The sequence below is a fragment of the Urocitellus parryii genome, chromosome 3 (genome assembly GCF_045843805.1).
Source record: "Urocitellus parryii isolate mUroPar1 chromosome 3, mUroPar1.hap1, whole genome shotgun sequence".
NCBI classification, from domain to species: Eukaryota; Metazoa; Chordata; class Mammalia; order Rodentia; family Sciuridae; genus Urocitellus; species Urocitellus parryii.
This window is the reverse complement of record NC_135533.1, coordinates 5,536,327-5,546,144: the sequence shown is the minus strand read 5'-3', so window position 1 is coordinate 5,546,144 and position 9,818 is coordinate 5,536,327. Positions and strand designations below refer to the sequence as shown.

Here is a 9,818-nt window from a genome sequence, read left to right as displayed (position 1 = left end):
AAAAAAAAAAAAAAAAAAGAGAGCTCCTCCCTGTAGTAGAAGTAGTTTTCCTCCGTAGACTCTTGCTTACTTACAGTTCAGAGAAAAGCCATGCTATTACACATTTTCATACCTTAAACATTAGTTTTCCTAGAATTAAGTACTACTATACATTAGGCTCAGAGATGGAGTTGCCTTGATGACAAATCACTCCTTGACTTCATGAGGAAGAAGGAACTTATGAAAAGTAAACAACGACGTTCAAGTATGTTAAGTGCCTTAAAATAAGTGACTTATGTGCTGTTGAGTAATGAGGTGGGGACCTCACATGAATAGCATAATTAAGAACATGAACTTGGGGCACACTGCTTGCATTCAGACCCCAGCTCTACTGCTCACAATGTTTGACACTGTGCAAAGTACAAACTTTCCTCTGTAAAATGAGAAGGATGTAGTATAGTACTGACCTCATGTGTTTGTAAGGATTAAAGAGCTTAATTCTTGTTAATTAACTAACTGAATTTTTCTCTTGCCCTTCCTGCTCCTTGTAGAATACTTGCCTATGGATAATATGCACTAGATATTGATTTAATTTAATGTTTAACAAATATTAAGCATCTACTATATGTAAAAGCATTATTTTAGATACAAAAATATACATATAGTTGAATGAATATATATAGCTTTTCTGCATGAAGCAAAGGAGTAATCATTGTAGAGCACATAAGAATCACTTACCCAGGCACTGAACCTCCTTGGGAGTATTGTCTCCCTTTACTAGCCTTATTTAACATATGTACTCACAGGCAGGTTACAAGGAACTAAATAATAGAGCTGTCAATAAAAATACAGCTGTGAGACAGTACCAGAATTTGAAGACAGAGTCTTTTTTAAAAAAGTATTTTTATTAGTTATTGATGGACCTTTATTTATTTATTTGCTTATATGTGGTGCTGAGAATCGAACCCAGTGCTCATACATGATAAACAAGTGCTCTACCACTGAGCCACAATCCCAGCCCCTGAAGACAGAGTCTTTTGATTCCAGAACTGCACTCTTTAAAATGGCTCCTGATGACAAGGGAACAACTTTAACAAAGTCACTTCTCTGAAGGTATCTGTATAGCAGCCAATCACATGCATGATTTCCTGATGAAATGATGAACAGTTGCTGGGCATCTCCCTCAGCATGGTGAATGGCTTTACAAAGCATGTTGACCACTTAGAAGTTATGCCATTCCCATTAGAGATTAGATCACTTTCAGGGAAAAGAATGGAGGTGAAGAGAGAAGAATGGGGAGAAAGGAGAAATCAGAGGAAGAGAAGGATAGAGGAATAGGAGAAGAAAAGGAAAGGCTAAATATGAACAAATCATAGAAGGTCAGTGCTGCAAGAACATTTGGTTTAGACTGCTTAAAATATGAAGAAACTGAGGCCCAAGGAAGGAAATAAGACCCAAGGAAGGAAATGACTCATCAAGAGTTACCTAGTGTTATGGTTTGGATGTGAAGTGTCCCCCAAAAGCTCATGTATAATACAATGCAAGAAGGCTTAGAGAAGAAATGATTGGGTTATGAGAACCTTAACCCCAACAGTGAATTAATCCCCCCTGATGGGATTAACTGAGTGGTAACTAAAGACAGGTGGGTATGGCTAGAGTATGTGGGTCATTGTGGGGCATGTCTTTGGGTATATATTTTATATCTGGTGAGTAGAGTCTCTGTCTCTGCTGCCTCATCATCATGTGAGCTGTTTCCCTCCACCACACTCTTCTGCCATGATGTTCAGCCTCACCCTGAGCCCCAAGGAATGGAGCCAGATGTCTTATAGGCAGAGACCTCTGAAACTGTGAGCCCTCAAATAAATTTTTCCTTCTCTAAAGTTGTTCTTTTCAGGGGCTGGGGTTGTGGCTCAGTGGTAGAGCGCTCACCTAGCATGTGCAAGGCCGTGGGTTCGATCCTCAGCACCACATACATTAAATAAAAAAAGAAAAGTATTAAAGTTGTTCTTTTCAGGTTTTTCAGTCACATCAGTGAAAAAGCTGACTAAAACACCTAAGAATTTAGTTAAACCGAGAAGGGTTTGGAACTATAGTGTTTAATATGGTAGCCTCTAGGCACTTGTAACTACGGAGCTCCTGAAATATGCCTAGTCTGAGTTGTGATATGCTGTAAGAGGAAAATATGATTGGATTTCATATGGGAAAAATGTAAAACATATAAGTAGTCTTTCATGTTGATTATAGGTTGAAATGACATTTTGGATACCTGATAATATTAAAATGAATTTTACCTGTTCAAAAAATGTGGCTATTAAGTAATTTTAAGTTACATACATGGCTTTTATTTGTGGCTCACATATTTCTTTTGGACAACACTGGTCTGGAAATCTGATCTCTAGATGAGCATCCCTACTCTGTTTCCTAAAATCTCTTATTTATTATTATTATTATTGGTGGTGCTGGAGATTGAACCCAAGGCCTTGGGCATGTGAGGCAAGCACTCAACCAACTGAACTATGTCCCCAGCCCCACCCCAAATCTCTTTAACAAGTCATTCATTTACCTGTGTCCCAGTTGCTGAGGGGAGATCCAGTTACAGTCTAGCTGAGGATAAGACCAAAAGACAGCAAGAGATTAACAGTGCTGGTGGTTAATCAGGTGAGTTCCATCTTATATACTGGTAGAATGGTGTTTTTAACCAGCCCTACTGTTGCCACTTTTTAAACTAACACTTCCTTTACTATTTTGAAACAAAGTTCCTAGATGATATAACCTAACTATACAATTTCAAGAAAATTAGTTTCTTAACCATAAAAGAAAGAAAAATAAAAAATAAAAGAAATCCTTTATAAACTAGTAACATTATTTCAATATACTCTATAATGTAGATGTTTGCTGGGTGTGGTGGTGCCATACTATAATACCAGCAACTCAGGAGGCTGAGGCAGAAGGATTGCAAGTTCAGGGCCAGCCTCAGCAATTTGGTGAGACCATATTTCAAAATAAATAGATAGATAGATAAATAGATAGATAGATAGATAGATAGATAGATAGATAGATAGATAGATAGATAGATAAAAGGTCTGGGGTTGTGGGCTCAGTGGTAGAGCACCCCTGGGTTTAATTCCCAGTACAAGGATGTTTGGACCTATCCATGAGATCACTTTGAATGTGACAGTACAAATGCATTCTCCGCAGGGTGCCATTGTTGTTGGTGATGAAGTTCTCCAAAATGGTGAAGAGCTCTTAGCAAATTCATGAACATAACAGAGTAGTCTGCCTTCCATTCATATGGTAGTTATATTCCTTTAAAATTTGGCACATTTTACAAACCCATATAACTACTTTGTTTTTTATATGTAAAACAGCTGTAAGGATCCGATTATTAAAACCAGTTTTTTCATTTACATGAATGCTGAGTAGAACATTGTATGGGATTAGGACAGTTTTGTGATACTACCTTACAATGTGCAAGACATCGACCTTCTCCCCCAACACCGCCATTTGACAACAAAATTGCTCCTATACTTTTCCAAATTGCTCCATAGGAAAGGTGCCATCCTGGTTGGGATTCCACGGTGGTCAGCTGAAGACCCCTCCTTCCCTGTAGCCTCATCTTGGTCTGTTCTACTATCACCAGGCTCTAGCCGCCCCCATCCTTCCCAATTTTCTTCACTAATTCCCTTCTCTAGTTCCCTTCACTAATTCCTGTGCTCTGTTCTTTGCCTGGGGAACTCTGCTTTGTGTCTGGACAACTCTTACTGAACTTTTGGATCTCAGCATTCCCAGTCTAATTCTCCCTGTTTTGGTACTTTTCTGCAGTGGTATTCATCACAATTTGTGATTTATACCTGTTTCATTTTTGGTATGCCCCAAAATGTTTAATGCCTGCCTTGCTTAACTCTCAGCCCTGCAGGCAGGACTGGCCAGCTCGTCCACCAATGGTCAGCTCCTACGGAGCCATCGAGAACCCCGGAACTCAGGCTGACAACAAACATTTCTTAAGCAGCTGTATGGACCTGGGGTGGCGAGGCGGACCGGGAGAACCGTGTTCACCAAGGGCAAGGGCATGTCTAGTTCAGGCGAGCGCTCGCGAGGACTAGCGTCCGCATACGCCCCCTTAGCCCTCGCTGCTCTGTGGGGCAACCATAGAGAGGGCGCGGGCGGAGCGAGAGGCCGGATGCGGTTACCATAGAGACGGCTGACTGACAGCCAGCGGAAGAGGAAGCCGCGGGCCGGCTGTGAGGTGGCAGCGGCTGCAGCGGCGGAGCAGGCGCTTCGGCAGGCACTGGGGTCTGTTCCCCCTTCTCGGCCCCTGCCCCCGTGGAGCGTGCGGGGCGCCGCCCCCCTCCGGGTCCCCGCCTGGGACCTGTCAACCTCCACCCAGCCTCCGCCGCCCCCCTCCCTGCTGCAGGGGCCCCTCCCGTGGGGCTTGGCGTCCCTCGTCCCGGGCCGAGAACCGGCTGTGTACCCCTCTCCCGGCCGCGACCTTCCTCCGCCCGCCCGGCTCCCAGAACAAACCAGCTGGACCCCCTCACTGCAGCCCCGCGGCGGAGGCGATTTATTTTTGACTTGAGACGAACGGCTGAGACGCGCCTTGGGCCTTCTTGCCGTGGTCGCCGCGGGCCGGCCCCGTGGAAGGCAGCCGAGCCTCTGCTGGCCTTTCCCTGGCCGCTGCTCGCCTCACGGTTTGCGTTTGATTGGCTTGGATTGGTCTCGGGGCCCCGGTAAAGCCAGGCAGCGGACCGCTTGTCCACTCGAGAGTGCCGCGGTGGGCCCTCAGGAAGGTGGGCGGCCCGGCCTCGCAGCAGCTGTGATGCCGAGAATACCCGGCAAGATGGCCTCATCAGCCCTTGCGCTTCGCTAAGGCCTCAGTGCTGAGTCACCGTGTCCAGCCACCTCATTTGGGTGGGCTGACCCTCCGGACGGGGAGCAGGGGTTACTGTGGCCATTGTGTTTGCTCAACAGTAGGGAGGGGGCAGAAGGAGGCTTTGGCTCCTTCCCTGGTGTCAGCAGTCCCTTTTGTATCTCAAATGGAAATGGTGCAGAGGCCAGGGAGTCTTCAGGAAAGGGTCACTGAGGCAGACTTCTCTGGCTGGGCCTTTGTTTTGATGGATTGTGTACTTTTCCCTAACTCCTTATCAGTTGTTACCAACTCTTGACTTGGGCCAGTCTATAGGCATGTCTAGTATTGTCCTTTTGGGGTTAGGTTTTAGCAGTATTGAAATTTGCTTCTTCCCCTTTCTACTGGGAGACAAATTGTCATTCTAGTAGTGAGTGAAATCATTTACATATGCATTGCTCAGGGGTAGATCCAGCACCTTGGTGGTTGAAGACCAAACCGGTGGCAGTTTTCCTGGGGATGCTGAACCTGGAAGCCTACACACCTTGCTCTCTTGATGATCTCTTTGATCCTGGGTTTCCTGGCTAAAACTGTAGCCTGCTGGAGGCCTGTGCCTATCAACCTGTTGATCGTAGAGGCTGTGCCCCTGGGGCACTCACATGGCAGGGCCTGCCATCATGCGACTGAGCTCCCTGTTGGCTGTGCTCCGGCCAGCACTTCCCCTCATCCTAGGGCTATCTCTTGGATGTAGTCTGAGTCTCCTGCGGGTTTCCTGGATTCAGGGTGAGGGAGAAGATCCCTGTGTAGAGGCTGTGGGGGAGCCAGGAGGGCTGCACAATCCAGACTCAGGAATTCAGCCTGACCAAAGCGATGAAGACTTCAAACCCCGGATTGTCCCCTACTACAGGGATCCCAACAAGCCCTACAAGAAGGTACTCAGGTGAGGATTATTTGTGTGTGCAGTTCCCCAACACTGGCCTTGGTCTTGGGTTGCTATGTAAGTCCTTGTCTCTGCTTCAGTGTGAGGTAGCTTGGAGTAATTCTTTGTCTTATTTTTCCCTCCTCAGGTCTAAGAATATCTCACTATTGGTACTAAATTAGCGTCCACTGATTTGAACAGGGCAGAAGTTGCACAACTGCTCTAATCCCCCCGAGTAGACCCCCTCACCCAATTAATCAAGTGTCAGTGAATGCTCACTCTAGGAGTTAATTGATAATGATGAGGAAAGAGGTGTCTCTCTTCTCTTTCCTCATCCCCAACTCACTCATTCCTAGGGGTATCCCTAGAGGGTGAAGAGCTGACTCCTGCTTGCTGGTCTCTCCACAGGACACGGTACATCCAGACAGAGCTGGGCTCTCGTGAGCGGTTGCTGGTGGCTGTCCTGACATCCCGAGCCACACTGTCCACTCTGGCTGTGGCTGTTAACCGCACAGTGGCCCACCACTTCCCTCGGTTACTGTACTTCACGGGTCAGCGAGGGGCCCGGGCACCTGCAGGGATGCAGGTGGTATCTCATGGGGACGAGCGGCCTGCCTGGCTCATGTCAGAGACCCTACGCCACCTTCACACACACTTTGGGGCTGACTACGACTGGTTCTTCATCATGCAGGATGACACCTATGTGCAGGCCCCCCGCCTGGCAGCACTTGCTGGCCACCTTAGCATCAATCAAGACCTATACTTGGGCCGGGCAGAGGAGTTCATTGGCGCAGGCGAGCAGGCCCGGTACTGCCATGGGGGTTTTGGCTACCTGTTGTCACGGAGTCTCCTGCTTCGCCTGCGGCCACATCTGGATGGCTGCCGAGGAGACATCCTAAGTGCCCGACCTGATGAATGGCTTGGCCGCTGCCTCATCGACTCTCTGGGTGTCGGCTGTGTCTCTCAGCACCAGGTGACTGCTCTTTCAAGTCAGTCCTAGTCCCTAATGAGTTGGTGGTAACAGAGTGATTGCTCTCCAGGCTAGGTGTTAGAGGCCCTCATTTTGTCCTTGCCAGTCCCTGGCCTGTCCCTTCAGCATTCTCTTGCTCACCCTTGGTATTGTTAAGATCCTGGAGCCATCAGAAGTGCATCTTGTTAGGAATCCCTGGGAAAAAAAGGGGCCCAGACTCACCAATCCTCCCCATCTGCCTGTCTCCCAACACACACACTACAGTTAGGGACAATGTGGGAATGTCCTAAAGGTGACCATGCTACAGAGAAGAGCCCTTTTCCAGTGCAGAGAGCAGTGCTGTCTTACTGGAGAAGGGCAGAAGACCCCAGAGGCAGGTCATCCTTCAAGGCAAAGTATTGGCAGAATTTTCTGTCTTGCGGCTTTTATTCCCTTGAAGAACAGTGGGATTGTTTCTGGAAGAAGGTGTCCCTAGTTGCCCACTTGCTTTCTGATTCCCAATGTGGGCAGAGAGAGTAAGAACTGAGGTCAGGGGATCCACTGAAGGACCCCTGCTTCGGCTTGCTCTAAAGCATCTGCAGTAAAGGTGTGAATGCTGAGTGGCAAAGGGTGCTTTGGGACAGCAGGCTTTATATGCCGCATTGATCAGTCTGATTTGTCCCTCTAGGGTCAGCAGTATCGCTCCTTTGAACTGGCCAAGAATAGGGACCCTGAGAAGGAGGGGAGCTCGGCTTTTCTGAGTGCCTTTGCTGTGCATCCTGTCTCCGAGGGCACCCTCATGTACCGGCTCCACAAACGCTTCAGTGCTCTGGAGTTAGAGCAGGCTTATAGTGAAATAGAGCAACTGCAGGTAAGCTGGGGAAGAACAGGGAGTCCCAAGGACAATAGCTGGAGGGTCTGAGGGAGCCAGAGGTGTCCAGGCTTACTGAGAGTGGGCAGCTGAATGGGGGCTGGGCCGGGCCGCATTTGATGGTAAGGTGGGAAGGGCTGATTTTGCCTAAGTTTAAAACAATGACAGAGACAGGGGTCCTTGGGGGTTCAAGGCAATCATAGGGTAAGCTTCTGCAACAACTTGGATGAGGTGAACTCAGGATCAGGCAGAACCATTAGCTCCAAAGAGGCAAAAACCCAGAAGTTCCTGAACCTCTAAAAGTGCCCACAGAAAAATCCAGGGCTAAAAAAGAGAGGGATTCTCTAGTTGAATGTGGGGTCATTAGAGGTGGGGTATAGGTGAGAAAGAGTTCAGTCATAGAGGGGTGGTGAGTCCTCCAGGCATGGGATAGAAAGGTTGTCAAGCTTTTGCATTTTGAGATGCTTTGGCCTGTGCAAAGCACACATTCTGCCTCCTCATAGCAGTTGTATAAGGTGGGTATCATTTATATTCCTTTTCACTTTGTACCTAGAGAATGTTATATGCCAGGGATTAGGTGACTACCAGAGCTCAGCTGTTGGAATCCTAGAGCCAGGCAGCTGGTGCCGGGTAGGATCCTGGAGCTGACACTAACCTGAGGTCTCTTCCCTCCAACCTAGGCTCAGATCCGGAACCTGACAGCGCTGACTCCGGAGGGGGAGGCAGGGCTGAGCTGGCCCATTGGGCTCCCAGCCCCTTTCACACCACACTCTCGTTTTGAGGTGCTGGGCTGGGACTACTTCACAGAGCAGCATACCTTCTCCTGTGCAGATGGGGCTCCCAAGTGCCCGCTGCAGGGGGCTAGCAGGGCTGACGTGGGTGATGCTGTGGACACTGCTCTGGAGCAGCTCAATCGGCGCTATCAGCCCCGCCTGCGCTTCCAGAAGCAGCGGCTGCTCAATGGCTACCGGCGCTTCGACCCAGCACGGGGCATGGAGTACACGCTGGACTTGCTGTTGGAAGCTGTGACTCAGCGGGGACACCGACGGGCCCTGGCTCGCAGGGTCAGCTTACTGCGGCCACTAAGCCGGGTGGAAATCCTGCCTATGCCCTATGTCACTGAGGCTACCCGCGTGCAGCTGGTGCTGCCACTCCTGGTGGCTGAAGCTGCTGCAGCCCCTGCTTTCCTCGAGGCCTTTGCAGCCAATGTTCTGGAGCCTCGAGAGCATGCACTGCTCACCCTGTTGCTGGTCTACGGGCCCCGGGAAGGTGGTCGTGGGGCCCCAGATCCATTTTTGGGAGTGAAGGCTGCGGCTGCTGAGTTAGAGCGACGGCATCCTGGGTCAAGGCTGGCCTGGCTAGCTGTGCGAGCAGAGGCCCCTTCCCAGGTGCGACTCATGGACGTGGTCTCCAAGAAGCACCCTGTGGACACTCTTTTCTTCCTCACCACTGTGTGGACGAGGCCTAGTCCTGAAGTCCTCAATCGCTGTCGTATGAATGCCATCTCTGGGTGGCAGGCTTTCTTTCCAGTCCATTTCCAGGAGTTCAACCCCGCCTTGTCACCACAGAGATCACCCCCAGGACCCCCAGGGGCTGGCCCTGATCCCCCATCCCCTCCTGGTGCAGATCCTTCCCGGGGGTCTTCCATCGGGGGCAGATTTGACCGGCAGGCATCTGCAGAGGGCTGCTTCTACAATGCCGACTACCTGGCAGCCCGCGCCCGTTTAGCTGGTGAACTGGCAGGCCAGGAAGAGGAGGAAGCCCTGGAGGGGCTGGAGGTGATGGACGTTTTCCTCCGGTTCTCAGGGCTCCACCTCTTTCGAGCCGTAGAGCCAGGGCTGGTGCAGAAGTTCTCTCTGCGGGACTGTAGCCCACGGCTCAGCGAGGAACTCTACCACCGCTGCCGCCTCAGCAACCTGGAGGGGCTGGGGGGCCGTGCCCAGCTGGCCATGGCTCTGTTTGAGCAGGAGCAAGCCAACAGCACTTAGCACTCCCTCCTGGGGCCCTGCCCTCCCTACATTTCCCATGTCTGCCTTAGTCCCAGGCAAGGCAAGGCAAGGTGATGGACAGATGGAGGGCTTGTTACTGTATTTTTTAAAATAAGAAAATGTTATTAAAAGTGTCTTCTGCTAAACTGTTTTTAGGTCTAGGGAAGATGGAGTAAGAAGAATCTGAGGGAAAGGTGTGAGGCATTTGTCTGGAGGCACCCATTGCCTCTCCCACCCCATTTTCCATCTCTCCCTAGTGCCCAATGACC

The 9,818-nt window shown here is 49.6% G+C and overlaps 1 protein-coding gene across 3 annotated transcripts; it reads left to right on the top strand.

Moving 5' to 3' along the window:
- The first annotated feature begins 4,196 nt into the window (after positions 1-4,196).
- Positions 4,197-9,752, top strand: Chpf2 (chondroitin polymerizing factor 2). 3 transcript variants are annotated; one of them, XM_026379819.2, is made up of 5 exons: positions 4,197-4,272; positions 5,286-5,762; positions 6,150-6,714; positions 7,379-7,561; positions 8,242-9,752. In XM_026379819.2, the coding sequence occupies exons 2-5, from the start codon at positions 5,482-5,484 to the stop codon at positions 9,547-9,549; spliced, it is 2,337 nt and encodes a 778-aa protein (XP_026235604.1). In that variant the 5' UTR covers positions 4,197-4,272; positions 5,286-5,481; the 3' UTR covers positions 9,550-9,752. The 3 variants fall into 3 exon arrangements, with proteins under 3 accessions (XP_026235604.1, XP_026235603.1, XP_026235601.1); XM_026379818.2 differs by having other exon boundaries at positions 4,215-4,667; XM_026379816.2 differs by having other exon boundaries at positions 4,215-5,762.
- The last annotated feature ends 66 nt before the right edge of the window (positions 9,753-9,818 follow it).